We start from the raw sequence: 20830 nt of genomic DNA on the forward strand, positions 1-20830 counted from the left end.
CAGAAAAAGAAATAACAGAAAAAGAACTATAGACCAATAATCCTGATGAATGTAGATATAAAAATGCATAACAAAATAGCTAATCAAATCCAACAACATTTTAGAAAGATGATTCACCTGGAACAAGTAGGATTTCTCTGTGGTGTACTGGGATGGTTCAGCACTCACATATCCATAAATAGGATACATCACATTAACAAACTGAAGAACAAAAACCATATTATCATTTCAATAGGTGTACAGAAAGCATTTGATAAAATATAACATCCTTTCATGATGAAAACATTCAGCAAATTGGGTATAGACGGAGCATTACTCAACCCAGTTAAGGCAATTTATCACAAACCCACAGCTAACATCATATTGAATAGGGAAAAGTTGGAAGCATTCCCACTAAGATACAGAACCAAACAAGGATGTCCACTCTCACCATTGCTATTCAGTATTATCCTGGAAGTTTTAGCCAGAGCCATTAGGCAAGAAAAAGAAATTAAAAATATACAAATTTGCATATTACATAATTACATATATACAGGTTACAGAAGTCTATATATAGAGAGGAACCGAGACTCCTTTAAGAGACTATTTGAAAAGGTATTGAGTGCTTGGGGCCCACCCTGTTTGCCCACATACCATGGAGTTTTGTGGTCATTCCAGCCTGCGGGGTTTTTTATCTCCATGTGACTTCAGTCTGTGAACTCTCCCACATGGACCCTCATCTGCCTTCTGCCTGGTATAGAACTCCTGGTTTATTTTTCTGACCACTCTCTTTCTTAAATAAAGCCCTCATGTTCCTGTGTATTTCTCTCACTTCCCCAAATAAATTCCAAACTTTAAAAGGGAGGGAGAGAGGGAGAGAGAGAGAGACTATCAGAAGCCATAAAAGCGTTTGATAAAGTGGCAGGACATATATCAACACACACAGAAAAATCAATGTCCTTTCTATATGCTGGCAATGCCATGAAAGAGAAAGAACTTCTGAGACTAATTCTATTCACAGTAGTTCCAATAAAATTAAATACCTTGGAAAAAATTTAACCAAGGATGTCAAAGATCTCTATGATGAGAATGGCAGATGCCCTTAACAGCACTCGGTCCTCAGAATCAGCACTTAAGACATTCAGATCTGGCTAAAAAGCACATTAGAGTTTCTTAGGCATGGAAAACCAAGACACTGTGGGGGAAAAAAAAAAACCTAAATGAAAGATCTCTGTGAGTGAGATCCCAGTGGAAAGAATGGGCCACAAAGAAGGAGGTACGTTTCTCTGAAGGGAGGGGAGAACTTCCACTTTTTTTTTCTTTGACAGGCATAGTCAGACAGTGAGAGAGAGAGAGAAAGGTCCTCCCTCCGTTGGTTCACCCCCACAATGGCCACCACGGCTGGTGCACCATGCCGGTCCGAAGTCAGGAGCCAGGTGCTTCCTCTTGGTCTCCCATGTGGGTGCAGGGCCCAAGCACTTGGGCCATCCTCCACTGCCTTCCTGGGCCACAGCAGAGAGCTGGACTGGAAGAGGAGCAACCAGGACAGAACCAGCACCCCAACCGGGACTAGAATCTGGAGTGCCAGCGCCACAGGCGGAGGATTAGCCTAGTGAGCCAGAGCTCCAGCCAGAAATTCCATTTTGATTATGGCCTTGTCTAAATAAGGTTGAAGTTTGTGAACTCAAGAGGTTTCCATAGCCTTGGCAGCTCATGACAAGAGCCTCAGGTGATTACTGACATCATAAATAAGAGTGTCAGTTGTTAAATCAATGGGATTCACTGTGCATTTACTCCCCATGTAGGATCTCTGTTCTTAATGTGTTGTACTATGCGTATTAATGGTAAACTACTACTCAAACAGTACTTTATACTTTGTGCTTCTGTGTGGGTGCAAACTGTTGAAATCTTTACTTAGTATATACTAAGTTGATCTTCTGTATATAAAGATAATTGAAAATGAATCTTGATGAAGAATGGGATGAGAGAGGGAGTGAGAGATGGGATGGTTGTGGGCGGAAGGGAGATTATGGGCGGAAAAGCCACTATAATCTAAAAGTTGTACTTTGGAAATTTATATTCATAAAATAAATCCCTGGAGCAAGGACAATCTCATCAATAAATGGTGCTGGAAAAACTGGATCGCTGCATGCAAATATATGAAACAAAACCCTTACCTTAGCCGGCGCCGTGGCTCAATAGGCTAATCCTCCACCTTGCGGCGCCGGCACACCGGGTTCTAGTCCCGGTTGGGGCGCCGGATTCTGTCCCGGTTGCCCCTCTTCCAGGCCAGCTCTCTGCTATGGCCAGGGAGTGCAGTGGAGGATGGCCCAGGTGCTTGGGCCCTGCACTCCATGGGAGACCAGGAAAAGCACCTGGCTCCTGGCTCCTGCCAGGATCAGCGCGGTGCGCCGGCTGCAGCGGCGGCCATTGGAGGGTGAACCAGCGGCAAAGGAAGACCTTTCTCTCTCTGTCTCTCTCTCTCACTGTCCACTCTGCCTGTCAAAAAAAAAAAAAAAAAAAAAAAAAAAAAAAAACCCTTACCTTATACCTTACACAAAAATCCACTCAAAATGGATCAAGGACTTAAATCTACAACCTGATACCATCAAATTACTAGATAACATTGAAAAAAACTCTGCAGGACGTTGACATAGACAAAGAGTTCTCAGGAAAGACCCCAGAAGCACAGGCACTCAATGGAAAATAGACAAATGGGATTACATCAAGTAGAGAAGCTTCTGCAGTGCCAAAGGAGCACTCAGCAAAATGAAGAGACATCCAGGCCGGCGCCGCGGCTCACTAGGCTAATCCTCCGCCTTGCGGCGCCAGTACACCAGGTTCTAGTCCCGGTCGGGGCGCTGGATTCTGTCCCGGTTGCCCCTCTTCCAGGCCAGCTCTCTGCTGTGGCCAGGGAGTGCAGTGGAGGATGGCCCAAGTGCTTTGGCCCTGCACCCCATGGGGAGACCAGGATAAGTACCTTGCTCCTGCCATTGGATCAGCGTGGTGCACTGGATGCAGCGCGCTGGCCACGGCGGCCATTGGAGGGTGAACCAACAGCAAAGGAAGACCTTTCTGTCTCTCTCTCTCTCTCACTGTCTACTCTGCCTGTAAAAAAAAAAAAAAAAAGACAAACATCCAACAGAATGGGAAAAAATATTTGCAAACTATGAAACTGATAAAGGATTAATATCCAAAATCTATAAAGAGCTCAAGAAACTCGATAACAACCAAACAATTCAGTTAAGAAATGGGCAAAGGACTTGAACAGGCATTTTTCAAGAGAGGAAATTCAAATGGCCAATAGACACATGAAAAAATGCCATCAGGGAAATACAAATCAAAGCCACAATGAAGTTTCACCTCACCCCAGTTATATTGGCTCTTATATAAAAGTCAACAGACAAAAACTACTTGTGATGATGTGGGGAAATATAAACTGGTTCAGCTACTGTGAAAGTCAGTAAGGAGATACCTCAGAAATCTGAAACATCTACCTTATGACCCAGCATCCCACTCCTGTGAATTCACCCTTACAAAATGAAACCAGCATATGAAAGAGTGATCTTTACCCACATGTTTATTTCAGCTTAATTCGCAGTAGCTAAGATATGGAATCAACCCAGATGTCCACCATCTTATGACTGGAAAAAGACATTATGGTATATATACATTATGGAATACTACTCAGCTATAAAAAAAAAAGAAATCAGGTCTTTTGCAGTGAAACGGATTCAACTGGAAACCATTATACTTAGTGAAAGATGTCAGTCCCAAAAAGACAATTACCATATGATTTCCCTGATCTGTGGTAACTAACAGATTACCGAAATGATAATGTATTGTGGTGGAATGGACATTTTGAGATTTGATGATTGTTTACAGCCCTTTGTTCTACTGTAATGGAATAGTGTCTTTTACTTCATACTATTTGTTGAATACTTAGTGTAGCGTTAACCTTACGAGTATAAAGTAATCTGAAAATAGATCTTTGTAAAAATTGAGTGAGAATAGGAGAGGGAAGAAGAAGAAGTGTGGGAGCATGGTCAGGAGGGATGGTAAGGTAGGAAGTATCACTATTTTCCTAAATCAGTATATATAAAATACATGAACTTTGTATACCTCAAATAAAGTTTTTAAAAAGAGAAAAGAAAAATGAACAGAGAAGGGGAAGTTTAGATATTACATTGTAGAAGGAGGAAAACTAGTTGAATTTTCATTTCAGGTGTCCAAAGTAAATTATAGGAAGATTATTCAATTAAATTTTTTTTAAGCAAATAAAAATAAGCCTAAAGAGAAATAGGGTACAAATAGTCTGTATTATGTTATCTTTTATTCACATCTGGTTGAATTCAGCAGATGTGGATTCAATCCACCCAAAATGGATCAAGGGCCTAAATCTGACTCGATACTATCAAATCTGTGTAAAAGGTAACTTCCTCATTAGAGATACAAATGGAATGCACCTGTATTACCTGAGCAATAATACTTTATGCTGTTTGAAAAGATTTATATGACATATATAATGGAAAACATCATCTCTGGCCTGTCAATAATGGGGAGGACTTTCGCTGACAGAGATAAAGAAAGAATATTATTGATGGAAAGAATAAATTGAGAAATGGTGGGAAAGAAAATGATGTATTTTACCAACAGAGAATTACTAGTTGTAGTGAAGTGTTTAGGTTGTAATAGTAGAAGACAGATGATTAAAGGAAAACCTGAAAATCTGCCTGCAGCCTGGTGCCGCAGCTCACTAGGCTAATCCTCCACCTGTGGCACTGGTACTCCGGGTTCTGTCCCGGTTGCTCCTCTTCCAGTCCAGCTCTCTGCTGTGATCCAGGAAGGCAGTGGAGGATGGCCCAAGTGCTTAGGCCCCTGCACCCGCATGGGAGACCATGAGAAAGCACCTGGCTCCTGGCTTTGGATCGGCGCAGTGTGCCAGCTGCAGCAGCCATTTTGGGGGTGAACCAATGGAAGGAAGACCTTTCTCTCTCTCTCACTGTCTAACTCTTCCTATCAAAAGAAAAAAAAATCTGCCTACAAAGTATAATTGGAGACAAGTCAAAATAAACCCCAAATGCCACTACAAAGAATTTGAATTTTTAAAACTTGAAAGCCATGAAAATATTTGCGAAGTGGAACAGATTTTTAAATCTGTGGTAGTATAAAGTTAGGAGGCAATGTAAGGAATAACTGAAAGTGCTCTGAGATTATAAGAAGGGTATCCATCTTTGTGTGTATGTATGTCACTGATCTCTAAAGAGAATTTGAGATAGTCTATAGAATTTTTTAAAATCTGAGGAAAGGAAAGTAAGTTGAAGCTGGAGTAAGGTGTGGCACATACATACATGCATACATTTATACATCTGGTAAGAATTCAGCATTGATAGAAATGGACTAAAAGTTAGCCCTGAATCTTAACAGGAGAAAAAAAGGAAAGATCATTGCTTCCAAGATTACCATCCTCACTTTGAGATAATAATCCTGCTTCCTGCTTCATACAGAAAAGGTAGAAACAATCAGGACAGACTTTCCCAGGACCCCACCACCAGCTTAGCACTGGAGCCAACCCCTTCATTAGCGCTTTAGCTTCCCTCTCCTTCTGCCTTCTCAACAGTGTCCTCCAGCAATCACCACCCTCTCTGGCATTTTTAGTTTTCCCTGATGGAAATTATTCTATAATAAACATATGCTATTTCTTCCCATCTTTGGAAGCAAATGTGATCCATTTTCCTTGTAGCACTCCACTCATTTATAATGAAAAAAAAATGCTAATCAGAACTGCGCTGAGATTTTTTTTTATCACATTTCAGATGGGCAAAAATTTAAATCTTTATAACACAGTCTATGGACAAAGCTTCTGCTTCTGGAAAACTCTTACAGATTGCTGGTAGAGGTACAAAATGGTAAAAGTTCCATGTAGGGAATCTGACAATATGTATCAAAACTACCTGTGATTTTATCAGTTCATAAGAAATACCTGCATGTACAAAATGACATAAGTCTATTTGTTGAAGTATTATTTGTAATGGTAAAAAGAAAAGAAATCTTTTAAAGAAAATTTTTGTTTTATTTATTTAAAGTAGATTGGCAGAGAGAGATGGAGAGAGACAGACACGGATATTCCATCCACTGGTTCACTTCCCAAATGGCCACAACAGCCAGAGCTGGGCCAGGCCAAAGCCAGGAACCAGGAACTTTGTCCTGGACTTCCACATGGATGGGAGGGGCCCAAGTATTTGAGCCATTTTCCACTGCTTTTCCAGGAACATTAGCAGGAAGCTGCATCAGAAACAGAGTAGCCGAGACTTCAACTGGCATTCTGATGCTGGCCAGTTTGCTCCACTGCACCACAATGTGAGCCCCATCTTTATTAAAATTTTTTGACTTATTTATTTACTTTTATATATCTGAAAAAGAGAGAGAGAATATGATCTTCCATCTACTGGTTCACTCCCCAAATGCCTGCTACAGCTGGGGCTGGGCCAGGCCAAAGCCAAGAACCCTGAATTTATCTGGGTCTTCCACATGGCTGTAAGGACACAAGTACTTGAGCTTTCATTTGCCGTCCTCCAGGGTGATCATTTCCAGGAAGCTGGAATCAGAAGTCAAGCTAAGACTTGAACCCAGGCACTCAGATATGGATGTAAGCATCCCAAGCAGTGTCTTAACCACTGTGCCAAGTACCCACCCCTGCAAGAAATCTTAATTGCCCACTAATACAGACTGGTTAAATAAACAATGCTACAACCACACACTGGAATTCTATGCAGCAGTAAAAATAGATAAACTCTCCAGGCATTGATAAGTTAGAAATGCAAGGTTCTGAGTAAATTTTCCTTTTTCACATTCTATAAAAGAGGTAATTAGAATATATATTCATATTTGCCCAAAATTGTGTAAAGGAACTTTTAATACATAAAGACTAATAAAAATGATTACCCATAGAGAACAGGCTAAAGAAATTGGGGGTGGGGAGGAATCTGTCTTCTATTTTAAGTATTTACTCTTATGCAAAATTGAAAAATTATTTTTCTCAAATCATGTTACACTTTAATTGGAACAAAAATTCTAATTGTATAGTATTTGCTAAGTTTTAAATTTTATTTTAGTATAAAATTATTTTTTTAAATTGTGTTTCTAGATCCATATATATTCTCTTGGAATGACACTGTATTGGGGGGCTGATCATGAAGTACCTCAAAGCCAAGTAAGTCATTTTTTTACATTTGTCACACTTTTTACATTTGTACAAATGTTTTAAAGCTCTTCCATCTATTTATATCTGTTTTATAGTATACTTTCAGGCACACCAGCATCTCTGTGCTAATTATTCACATTAATGATGTTACACTTATACAATAAAGTACTACAGGAAGTACTTTTTGAGATATTCTTAGAATTGTAGCTGTCACTACCCAGTTTCAATAGTTCAGTCTGTGAGATGGAGTTAACTCTTCATTGTCATTAGAGAAATGGAAGTGTTCTAGTTTAATGACTGAAAGTAGGGATTATAAATGTCCTTGATGATTTATTCTTGTACTAAAAGTGATAACTTTTTCATATAAAAACTGTGGAAATAGTAGCTGTAACTGTGTCTCAGTATCAGAGAACCTTATTTTTTTCTCCTGGCTGTTCAGAATAATACTTTACAACCTGTGCTATACTAGATAAAGATATTAATTCTTTTTTTAAAAAAGATTTATTTATTTATTTGAAAGGCAGAGTTACAGAGAGGGCGAGGCAGAGGCAGAAAGAGAGAGAAGCCTTCCATCCACTGGTTCTCTTTCCAAATGGCTGCAACAGCTGAGGTTAGGCCATTCTGAAGCCAGGAGTTCCCATGTGGGTCTCCCATGTGGGTGCAGGGCCCAAGCAGTTGGGTCATCTTCCACTGCTTTCCCAGGCCACAAGCAGAGAGCTGGATTGTAACTAGAGCAGCCAGACTCAAACCAGTACCCACTTGGGATGCCAGCACTGCAGGTGGCGGCTTAACCCACTGTGCCACTAATTTAATAGTTTTTGAGATCTTGAGCTTCAGTGACCACTGGGCTACTTCTAGTCTTTATTTTCTAAAATAATTTCTGATTCCTAAGATTCAATACACATATAGTAATAAACAGTAATTGAATTTTTAAATAGCTATATTTTATCAAGGCAAAGATATATAGAATTAGATTTCATTTTAAGCATTTAGAAGTCAACACCAAAAATAGCTAGGTGTGTTTTTTCTTATTAAGTATAAGAATTAACAAGCATTTTAGATTTTCACTCTAAAATTCAAACATATTAAAGTCCATGAAAGATGAATGATGTGTTTCAACTCAGTTTAATCTCACTTTACATGAAATATGCTATATATTTTCTTATTATTAGTTTCAATTTTGTAGCTATAAATGAAAATGTTATATTATCACTGGACAAATTGGTATCATATATTTTATAGTCTAATTTACATGTGAAATGAGATTATAGTCTATAATTAAGACTGTTTTCTGATAACTGAAAGTCAATATCAATGTATAAATTTGAGGGGAAATATAAAGCTGTATTTTATGATCAGAAATCATAATAACTCTGGTTATATTTAATATTAATTTAAAGTTAGAGCCTGCCTTGTATCAGACATGATACTAGACAACAGTGACCCATACCTATAAAGTTCATCAGGAGATTCAGAAAACTAAATAGCCAAGGATAAAATGATGCATTCAATTCTGTTAGAGAAAATGAAATGTGCTATGGAAAAGTAGAACTGGCATTTCTGAGTAGGAGAACCAGGATAGGTTCTTAATGGGCATTGCATCTATGGAATAATACCCAAATGAATAAGAAGTAGAAGGGTGGTAAAGAAGGCGTCTGTCTAGACTAAAGTGGATGTACCAATTTAAACTTCATCAGCAATGGATTAAAGTTCCCTGTCCCACTCCTCGCTAATACTTGGTATTATTAGTCTTTTTATTTTTAACCATTTAACTGAATGTATAGTGTCTGCTTGTGGTTTCCATTTGATTTGTTAGTAATAATATTGGCCACCCTTTCATAGACTTATTAGCCATTTGTATATAATGTTTGCAAGTTATGGTAGCTAACTGAAATAAAGTCACATTCTGGCTACTTGGTTTTCCCAACATCATTAGAACTTATATTTAAAGGATCTTGTTTTTTAAAAGATTTATTTATTTATTTATTTGAAAGTCAGAGTTACACAGAGAGAAGGAGAAGCAGAGAGAGAGAGAGAGAAAGAGAGAGAGAAAGGTCTTCAATCCAACAGTTCACTCCCCAAATGGCTGGAGTTGAGCCGATCCGAAGCCAGGAGCCTGGAGCTTCTTCTGGGTCTCTCACGCAGGTGCAGGGGCCCAAGGACTTGTGCCATTTTCTTCCACTTTCCCAGGCCATCATCAGAGAGCTCTATTGGAAGTGGAGCAGCCGGGACTTGAACCCGGCCTATATGGGATGCCGGCACTGCAAGTGGCAGCTTTTCCCACTACGCCACAGCTCCAGCCCCTATTTAAATGATCTTAAGCCATTAAAAAGATTTGAAATCACGTTTAAGTTACCATGGTTAGGAAATAGTTTGTTTCTCAAAAAATATGTATGTATAGTAATTTTTTGCCAAAATATTTGGATAACCAAAGAATTTGACTTCCTTATCATATTAAAAACAGTTTTTCCATATTATTTCCTACCTGAGGAGATGCTTGTTAACCATTTTTTAATAATAATTTTTTGGGGACCATGGAAAGGTAAAATAGTAAGATCTGTTACTAGAGAAAGATTCATTTCCTTCAAGTATTTTGAATGTGTTTGGTATGGTTGCCTAGGTTCCTACAATGACTTGCTCCATATTAGGAAGATTTACTCACACCTGCTAACATAGCTTTTCCTTTCTTTATATTCAGCCCATCAAACTTGGCGATCATCTCAACAGCATATTGCTCGGAATGTGTGAGGATGTGATTTACGCACGGGTTTCTGTTCGGACTGTCCTAGATGCTTGCAGCGCCCACATCAGGAATAGCAATTGTGCGCCTTCCTTTTCCTACGTGAAACAGTTGGTAAAGCTGGTTCTGGGAAGTCTCTCTGGGGTAAGCTACAGTTTCAGTTGGTAAAAACACTCACCTCTTCAGTCTACGAGCACGTCGTTGTATCTGCTTAAGATAACACTTGCATCTAGATAGTCTTCTCAATGAAGACTAGGACTAGGAAATGGAATTTTTTTGTTCTAATGATGTTTTCTTGAAAGAATACCTAAAATTTAGAAACCCATTACAATAACTTAGTCTGAGATTTTATAAGAGTTGGTCTTTCTTTAGAATTATATCTCAGGAAATACTATAGAATCAGAACATCCTTGAAGTATCAATTTTTTCCTTCTTTCTTAGACTTTTTTTTTTTTTGTGAAGAGCTTGTAGCAAATGGTAGTGTCTGTTGTGAACAGGAGAAAGTTGTATTAACATATGAACTGAGTTTTAGAAATATTTAGATGTGCTTTCTTTTGCTTCATACTTTTGGCCACACATTTGTCTGGAGCCCTTAGGTAGTCCCCCAACCCTCCCCATATTCTCTAGACCTTATGTGCAGTGGAGATCAATGGTTGTATCCTGGCCCAATTGCCCCAAGACTGGGACTCTTCCATTTTCTCTCATCTGGCACATGAAGAATCCAAGAGTGGCAAACTGTATATGCAATAGTTCCACCTATGTTTCACATCTCTTAAATTATATGCTATCCTTTAGGCCCTAACTTGGATACTCCTTGATGTTTGATATCTGATCGGATCTAAATTTCATCTGCTCTTACACTTTACAGCTGTGGTCTCTGAGTGAAGATCCATTCTGTTTGGGCTACAAATTTGCTGCTTAACGCAGTATTCTTTCTGTGCTCCTCTTACTTCCTTATTTCTAGGTTGTTAGCTCCCCCATCTTAACCAAGACATCGTATGGTTACCAGGAATATACTCAAATCTCATATACTTTCCCAGTTAATAAGAAACAGTCTCAGAAATCTTCTGGACAGATGGTTTGTAGACTGTCCCCACTGCACCTCTGTGCTCTGTAGTGAGGCGGAATATAGGTAGGAGAGGCTGGGTGAATGAGATTCTTAGGCTTGTTTGCTCATTTCCCTTCTTCAACAAAGCAGTTCCACTTTTATTTATTTATCTTGTTTCTGCACGTGATTTTTGTTTTTTGGAACAAAGAAAGCTATTAGAAACCTATGAATGTCTATTCATCCAGATCAAAATTTCTAACAATCTGGCCGGTGCCGCGGCTCAGTAGGCTAATCCTCCGCCTTGCGGCGCCGGCACACCAGGTTCTAGTCCCAGTCGGGGCACCAGATTCTGTCCCGGTTGCCCCTCTTCCAGGCCAGCTCTCTGCTGTGGCCAGGGAGTGCAGTGGAGGATGGCCCAAGTGCTTGGGCCCTGCACCCCATGGGAGACCAGGATAAGCACTTGGCTCCTGCCTTCAGATCAGCGCGGTGCACCGCCCACAGCGTGCCGGCCACGGTGGCCATTGGAGGGTGAACCAGCGGCAAAGGAAGACCTTTATCTCTTTCTCTCTCTCTCTCACTGTCCACTCTGCCTGTCAAAAAAAAAAAATTCTAACAATCTTTCAAATATATTTTCATTTAGAAAATTCCTCTATGATCAAATAAGCTTCAGAAAAAATTATTAAAAGAAATCACATGTATTTTCACTGCAAAACTTCTCAGAACCCTTATGCACTAAACCTGTTGCTAACCATCAAGACAGATAAATAAGCGTGTGGATGAAACATTGCCCAAATTTATTTACTCCTGGAGGGATTTTTTTTTTCCTGAAGATTTTCTCATATTACTGATATTCTATAAATATCCTCTATTTACAGTTGAGGAAATTGAGATTCAAGCAACTATGGGATTTAAATGCCCTGTTAGCCAGCCCAGGGACCTTTCCGTTACACCAGAGCTTCTATAAGAATTTGTGCTCTTTGCTGACTTTACTGCTATTGTAAAAGTGCTGGTAATATTTTCTCTTCTGTATTTCCTTGAAAAATACTCCCCCATAGGAGTCCTGTTATCTATCCAACAATTGTTCATATTACATAAAAGATCTCTTTCCCTTTAAGGTTTAGCATTTAGCTCAGTGTGTTATAATATTTATTGCTGTTCTATGTGTGAGACTTGTGTAGAGACTGAAAAATATATAATACTTGATCTAGGAGCTCTTATGTGATATGCTGTAACCATATATGTAATTATAAAATGCAAAGGGGGCTATGAAAAGTAACTAAAAATTTGAAAAGCTTTAAGAATTTTGAAGGAAAAGGGTACAAATTATAATGACTTTGAACTAGATCCTGTAGGTTAGATAGAAAAAGTTTGGACAAATGCTATAAAATGGGAAAAAGCAGGGTGTGTTTGGGGAACAGTAATAAGTCTAGTATAAGGTTATGTCATGGGGTTATTTAGTGAGAGAGAAGAGTAGAAGGAACAATTGGAAACAGCATAGAGAGAGCTTGTCTGTTTCAAAAGTCAATTTCCACCAAGTATAAAGCTTCCCCAAGCTTTCCATTGCTTTTGCTAAGTCTCCTGAGCATCACTAGATAGAAGTAACTCCAAAAGCTGCCATTCTTCAAATGTTTGCTAAGCACTGGCACTGTGCTATGGGGTTTATGTGCATTTTCACATTTATTCATCGTATTAACCCCAGGTTAAAAGAAGTTATCTTCATTTTAGAGATGCAGAAACTAAGCTTCAGAATTTACGCATGACCACACGTATGGTAAATGACAGAGCCGTAATTGGAACCTGGCTCTCTCTTACTCCAAGGGCCATGTTTGTAGCCATGGTGCTGCCCTGGAGCTGTTGTCTACAGTAACTGATAGAAAGAGTTAGTCTTTCACTAGTGTGGAATTCATTCTAAGTGACCATGTTCCTTTCACACCTAAAATTAATTAGCACAGAGTAAAAGTGAAAAAGACAGTTTGCTTGTCCTGGTTCTTAAACAGTTTTAACATTTTGACTTCAGTTTAATTATCTATAAAATGGACTAATATATATGCTGTCCGCCCATGTTACTGAACAGTTGTGGAGAAATAATTATTTCAGTATTGATGAACTGCTTCAAGACCCTCAGAAGTTCCTTTGCTATTTCTCCCCTTTCTGTAGCTCAGCGATAATAGTAATATCCCATATGAGGTTGTTTTGAGGATTAAATGTAAAGTTTGTAGAGTACTTAAAGCAGTACCTGGCATATAGTAACTGTTGAGAAAGCAACAGCTATTTTAATAGTTGCCTTACTACCAGGAGTCCCAAAGATATAGGATGCTCATTGTATTTTCTGTTACACTACAGTGTCATTTGGATGAATATCTTATACAATTTAATTGATAACATTATTTCAGAAACATTTCCATGTAACTCTTCTTATAGGTAGAAAACATAGTGCTTTAGCCTTGAATATACTTGTCGTAGGTTTTTAATCCATTTGTAAATAAGTTTCACTGATGGAGGAATATTAAAAATGTGTGTTTACGTGTAAGTAAACATTTATGCACGATCTTGGTGCCAGGTGTAAGTAATTTCTCATCACAATTCTCTATGTCTTGATATTTCTCATCTAACTTTTTATATTTCATAATGGAGTTTGGCATAATTTAAGATGCTTTATTTTAGCAAATATCCTTGTTAAAATTATTAAATACTACTTAAATATTTTATCATAAAGAGGAATCAAAAGATCATTGATTTAAATATAACTGTCAGCTCCCTTATGTTCACTTAGTTTGAAGAATTAGCACTTCTCAAATGTAATTCCTGTCAGGCAAAATCTAGAAAATTATTTCTAAAAAATTTTTAAATAGTCCCTCAATAGTTACAATCATTGAAAGCTTTATTATACCCAAATTAATGTGTTTTTAAAGTCAAAATCTAACTTGAGAGATGAAAGTAATTACCAATTGGGAAAGAAATCATTTCAAGTTTACTGTTTTCAAATAGAAATTTTAACTACATGCTTTAATCTGGCTAACTGCATTCCAGTTAGAAGATTACTCCTTGATGATTATTTCTTACCTTTTAATATCCTGAAGAAAAATTAGCCCATACTTGGCTACATAAATCTTATCCAAGGAATATAAATTGATAATGGGACATGGAATCTCTTTACTTAAGGTTATACCCTAGCTACAACTAGTGTCATTCTGTAGATAATTACTGTGAAAACAGAAGGGAAATTCTTTTGTCAAACCTGATTTTTGATTACCTGTGTACAGACAGATCAACTTTCCTGTAACAGTGAACAAAAAGCTGATCGAAGCCAAGCTATTCGAGACCGATTGAGAGGAAAAGGATTACCGACAGGTAAGAGTGTATAAATGGGAAATTTTTAGGCTTTAACCTCATTCCACTCTTTATTTTATGAAACCTGTCTTGGAAACTAATAATATAGACATACAAACAGACATACAAAGTAGATGCAGGAAACAGACATACAAAGTAGATGCAGGAAACAGACAGAATGCTGGCTAGCTTAATAAATAAATCCATTGAAGTTATGCAGGAAATATTATTGTATTATTGTAAAAATATTTACTTATGCTTATTTTTTAGTGTAGAATTCTGGCTTTGTCACTTTTCTTATTTCACTTTTTATTTGAAAAGCAGAAAGAGAGAGAGACCAAGAGACAGAAATATTTCATCTGCTGATTCACTACTCAAATGCCGGCAACAGCCAGGGCTGGGCCAGGCCAAAGCCGGGAGCCTAGAACTCAACCTGGATCTCCTATGTGGGTGGCAGGGATCCAAGCACTTGATTCATCACCTGCTCCTCCCATGGTGTGCATTGCCAAGGGATCCGGAATCAGAAGCAGAGCCAGGACTTGAACCCAAGCACTCCAGTGTGGGATGCAGGCATCCCGTGTAGCCTCTTAACCACTGTGCCAAATGCCTGCTGCCTGAAGACATTATAAATACAGTCAGAATTCCCACAGTAAATTGTTTTTCTTTCTAGTATTGCTATATCATTTATTTATTTTACCATGGTATTTTATGTTATCTTAAAGCATGACCAAATAAATGTATGTATATTTTTATGAACATAAACACTACTGAAACCAAAGTTTCAGAAAACAGCATTATTATTACTGCATTCTAATCTTTTCTACTCTGTTTCTGTGTTTCATGCTGGTCACAACTCACTGAATTGATTTCATGACTAATTTATCCCATGACTTGTAGTTATTATATATTACCTTGGGTTATATGATGCTTAGTAATAAAAAATATTATAAACAGTGGTTTTGCTAGCCAATAGCAATGGTTCCTCTGATAATTATTAAGTCAGTTTTTCAAAGAATGAGTAGAGGGGCCAGCGCTGTGGCTCAACGGGTCATTGCCCTGGCCTAAAGCTCAGGCATCCCATATGGGCACCGGTTCGAGACCCAGCTGCTCCTCTTCCGATCCAGCTCTCTGCTATGGCCTGGGAAAGCAGTAGAAGATGGGCCAACTCCTTGGGCCCCTGCACCCATGTGGGAGTCCTGGAAGAAGCTCCTGGCTCCTGGCTTTGGATCAGCGCAGCTCCGGCCGTTGCGGCCAATTGGGGAGTGAACCATCGGATGAAAGACCTCTCTTGTCTTTCTTCTCTGTGTAACCCCGACTTTCAAATAAATAAATAAATCTTAAAAAAAAAAAAAAAGAATGAGTAGACATTCCAGACACTTGAAGTAAAAGAGGGAAAAATAATCTTTTATGTAATAATTTCAATTTTTAGTGTTAAGTTTTAAAGTTGGCTTATTAATAAGTTGAACTTAATTTTGCCTAGTATCTCTTATCTTTATTAAAGTAATACTGAGAATCATGATAATCTAAACTTTAACACCAATATTTTGTGGGTGAAAATTTTTATCTGAGCTTGATGCTAAGGGATAATAAATATACAGATTGCTTAAATATATTCCAATATATACTATTCAATATAGTCTAATGAAATGGCTTAAAAAGCTAAGATGTTTAATTTTTAATCAGAGCACAGCTGTCTTATTTAAAAACCTGTAAGAGACTCTCATTGTGAAAAATGAATATAGACACTTGATTATCTGGACCAAATGTTTTACAGAATTCAGATAATAATATCTAAGGAAGTGCACTAATTGTATTGAGAGGTCAAATAAAATCATTTCTAATGGAGTGATTCTGTAATGGTGCAATTAGCTGAAGGTCTGTTGGGCTTTTTTTTTTTAACTTGCTGTGAATGAGAATGATTTTTCTGAAAAGGTACCTTGGCTTATATTAACATAATATATTTATTTCTGGCTAGATCAAGTTTCTTCTCCAAGGTATATGTTATTAGTTTACATGAGGATAAAAATAAAAATCATAACATGGACTTTAACTTATAGTTTGTAATGTTTTGATGGCAATTATAAAAATAGTTCTAACCCCTCCTTACAAGTGTTTTCTTACCATACTTCAGTCCCCATGTATGAAGGTACTTTATAAAGTTTATGGGAAAATATAATTAAAAGATAAGTTTATTTTGGTACAAAAATATGTGAAATCCATGTGTACAAGGGCTCTTCAAAAACTTTACAGAAAATGCATATTATAAAAAAATCAATGCATGAATTTTAAGGTTTTTGCACCAAAATAAACATATTTTAATTCTATTTCCCATGAACTATATGATCTATCTACCCTTTTATGTATATACACACATAAAACACACCTTTCTCTATGTCTTTCCTATTTATCTTTTCTTTCTCTGATGTCTTCTGGAATTCCCCACTATCATTTCCTACTACCATCAAAAGGCCATGTTATAAAATTAAGGTTCATCTACTTGTGTGTTTCTTACTGATTTTGGTAAATTTAATGTTACATTATTAATGACTACTTTTCATAGACATTTACATATTTTCTAATAAAAATGTTTATACATTTTATTTATATATAGTATATTTATATATATGTAAAATATAACTCTCATTCTCTTGCATAATCATCATGGGTCTATAGAAAGAAAAAAGATCATCCCTGCCATATTTACTTTACCAAATTTTAAAGATTTTCAAATGTTAACATAGCTTGGATTACATTACTTTCAATGATTTAAAACCTCATGTTATAGACACTAACTGTCACATACTAATTTTTTTTAATTAGTTATTTAACAAGCAAAGTTATAGAAACTGGGAGAGAGATCTTCCAGCTGCTGGTTCACTCCCAAAATGATTGTGACAACCAAGGCAGAGCCAGGCTGAAGTCAAGATCCAGGAACTTCATCCTGGTTTCCTGTGTGGTTGGCAGGGGCCCAAGAACTCAGGCCATCTTCTGCTGCTTTCCCAGGCGCATTAGCAGGGAGTTGGATCAGAAGTGGAGCAAGCCCGCTGTGGCATAGCTGGTAAAGCCGCCACTTGCAGTGCTGGCATCCCACATGGGCGCCAGTTTGAGTTCCAGCTGCTCCACTTCCAATCCAGCTCTCTGCTATGGCCTGGGAAAGCAGTAGAAAATAGCCCAAGTCCTTGGGCCCCTTAACTCATGTGGGAGACCCAGAAGAAGCTCCTGGCTCCTGGCTCCTGGCTCCTGGCTTTGGATTGGTGCAGCTCCAGCTGTTGCAGCCAATTTGGGAGTGAACCAGCAGATAGAAGACCTCTCTCTTTATCTGCCTCTCCTTCTCTCTCTGTGTTAACTCTGACTTCCAAATAAATAGATAAATCTTTATTTAAAAAAAAAAAAAAAGGAGGAGCAGCCAGGACTGAAACTGGCACTCATGGAAAGCCAGCGTCATAGGCAGCAGCTAAACCCACTGTATCACAGTGCCAGCCCATCATATACTGTTTTAGAGGTAACAGTTAAAGAGTGTTTATAAAGATTTTTCAGAAGTATTAGATTTTGAAATGCAATGTAATATGAACTATAGGATAATTCTTTGATAGTTCTATAAAGAAATTGTAACTATACTTTTTAGCATATTTTAATCATTAGGTTGCAAGCAAAGTATAAAGAAAACTGTAGCTCACCACAATAGATCATTTTCTTACAATAAAACATCAGCCATATTAAACCAATTATAATGCCTTTAATTTATAACTTGTTTTTTTTTTTTTTACTTTTATTTAATGAATATAAATTTCCAAAGTACAGCTTATGGAGTACAATGGCTTCCCCCCCATACCTTCCCTCCTACCCGCAACCCTCCCCTTTCCCGCTCCCTCTCCCCTTCCATTGACATCAAGATTCATTTTCAATTCTCTTTATATACAGAAGATCAGTTTAGCATATATTAAGTAAAGATTTCAACAGTTTGCACCCACATAGAAACACAAAGCGAAAAATACTGTTTGAGTATTAATTATAGCATTAAATCACACTGTACAGCACATTAAGGACAGAGATCCTACATGAGGAGTAAGTGCACAGTGACTCCTGTTGTTGACTTTACAAATTGACACTCTTGTTTATGGCATCAGTAATCACCTTAGGCTCTTGTCATGAGTTGCCAAGGCTATGGAAGCCTTTTGAGTTCACTGACTCTGATCCTATTTAGGCAAGGTCGTAGTCAGAATGGAAGTTCTCTCCTCCCTTCAGAGAAAGGTACCTCCTTCTTTGATGACCCGTTCTTTCCACTGGGATCTCACTCGCGGAGATCTTTCATTTAGTTTTTTTTTTTTTTTTTTTTTTTTTTGCCAGAGTGCCTTGGCTTTCCATGCCTAAAATACTCTCATGGGCTTTTCAGCCAGATCCACATGCCTTAAGGGCTGATTCTGAGGCCAGAGTGCTGTTTAGGACATCTGCCATTCTATGAGTCTGCTGTGTATCTTGCTTCCCATGTTGGATCTTTCTCTCCCTGTTTTAGTCTATCAGTTAGTATTTGCAGACACTAGTCTTGTTTATGTGCTCCCTTTGGCTCTTAGTCCTATCATTATGATCAATTATGAACAGAAATTGATCTCTTGGACTAGTCAGATGGCATTGGTACATGCCACCTTGATCGGATTGAATTGAAATCCCCTGGTATGTTTCTAACTCTACCGTTTGGGGCAGGTCAGCTTGAGTATGTCCCAAATTGCACATCTCTTCCCTCTTTTATTCCCACTCTTATATTTACCAGCAATCACTTTTCAGTTAAGTTTCAACACTTAAGAATAACTGTGTATTGATTACAGTATTCAACCAAAAGTATTAAGTAGAACAACCAAAAAAAAAAATACTAAGAGGGATAACGTATTAAGTTGTTCATCAACAGTCAGGCAAGGGCTGATCAAGTCACCGTTTCTCATAGTGTATAACTTTGTTTTTATAATATCAAGGAATATTTAGTTTGTTGCCTAAGGCTGTGACTATACAAAATTAACAGAGAAACTATTACAAAATTAATGTTGAAATCCTTAAACAGGCTGTCATTGATTTTATTCTCTAATAGTCATATTATGACTCTATTGGGAAAAAAATCTTCCCTATATCTAAACCAAAGAGAATTTGTATGGAATTGTAATCAGTTACTGAAGATAAGCCTTTTTTAGAAAATGTTTAAGTTGTTGGGTAGAATTAGAGGGCCTCTGCTTATACAATAACCTTGTCAGGGTCAAGCATGATGGAAGAGGATTCTTCAGACCTTCTTAGCCATTGCTTTCCACAACAGGAATGCACAGGGACTCTTTCAATTTTCCTTTTTTCAAATTTATAAAACCTCACTTCAAAGACGGATTCCATATAAATACACTAATTATAGCCATTCCCAGGCAGAAGCAATTCACAGCTGATAGGCAATGGCATTCACTAGTTAAGCATTTTATAATTTTTAAAAAAGAAAATGCCTCTTGAAGAAGAACATTACTGTTCTTTTGGGCAGTGCCAGTTCTTAACTTTCTTAACTCTCACTTTTAGCAGTGTCATATTACAGTGAGCATAAAGCATTCTCTTCAGTGTACACCAACCCAAAACCTTTACAGAGCGATAAACTCCAGACCACAGTCTTCAATTAAGAAAATGTCTAGGTGAGCAGTGAAGTACAGATTTAGACTAAAGGGACCGGCACCGTGATTCACTAGGCTGATCCTCCGCCTGTGGCGCCGGCACCCCGGGTTCTAGTCCCGGTTGGGGTGCCAGATTCTGTCCCGGTTACTCCTCTTCCAGTCCAGCTCTCTGCTGTGGCCCGGGAAGGCAGTGGAGGATGGCCCAAGTGCTTGGGCCCTGCACCCAAATGGGAGACCAGGAGGAGGCACCTGGCTCCTGGCTTCGGATCGGCGCAGCGTGCCGGCCATAACGGCCATTTGGAGGGTGAACCAATGGAAGGAAGACTTTCTCTCTCTCTCTCTCTCTCTCTCTCTCTCTCTCTCTCTGTCTAACTTTGCCTGTCAATAAATAAATAAATAAATAAATAAAAAGAATTAGACTAAAGGAAGTGAGAAAATTTGGGATCAATGCCTTATATTTAGTGATTTAATTGTTCAACTAAAATTTAATAAAATTTTTCATCTCTGAACTTAAAAGGTCTCTCTTTTTATCTTACCCCTGAGATCTGTCACAGAAGCTAAGACATAAACTTGTGGGCTGCCTGCCTCTACCTTGTTACTTAACACCGCCAATGCTGATAAAATGGCTTCAGTAAGCAGAAAGAAACCAAACATTTCCTGCCAAGCTTGAGGGAGAAACCTAAACCGTGATCAGATCAACATGATGGTGCTTTAGAATTTGGGCATGTCGATGATACCGTATTTCTTTTCTGTGTGTACTAGACTCATTCATGAGGACAGATGGGGGATCAGAAGCCTTTTTTAATGTTAAAATGTCATTTTGAAGTTAACTTCTGAGAGATGCTGTGACCCTTGTGTGTGTGAGGGGAAACGTCAACAATGGAAGCTAGTTAAGA

The 20830-nt window shown here is 38.1% G+C and overlaps 1 protein-coding gene across 9 annotated transcripts in view; it reads left to right on the forward strand.

Annotated features, from left to right (window-relative positions):
- The window catches only part of PTPN13 (protein tyrosine phosphatase non-receptor type 13), a 241934-nt gene that overhangs the window by 90698 nt on the left and 130406 nt on the right, over positions 1–20830 (forward strand). For all 9 annotated transcript variants that reach the window (XM_008267633.5, XM_008267635.5, XM_089303139.1 and 6 more), the window contains exons 4-6: positions 7127–7192; positions 9882–10067; positions 14235–14322. In XM_008267633.5, coding sequence (XP_008265855.3) covers positions 7127–7192; positions 9882–10067; positions 14235–14322 — 340 coding nt within the window. The remainder of the gene's footprint in view (positions 1–7126; positions 7193–9881; positions 10068–14234; positions 14323–20830) is intronic.

Source organism: Oryctolagus cuniculus, chromosome 8 (genome assembly GCF_051225735.1).
Source record: "Oryctolagus cuniculus isolate XC-2025 breed Fujian yellow rabbit chromosome 8, ASM5122573v1, whole genome shotgun sequence".
NCBI classification, from domain to species: Eukaryota; Metazoa; Chordata; class Mammalia; order Lagomorpha; family Leporidae; genus Oryctolagus; species Oryctolagus cuniculus.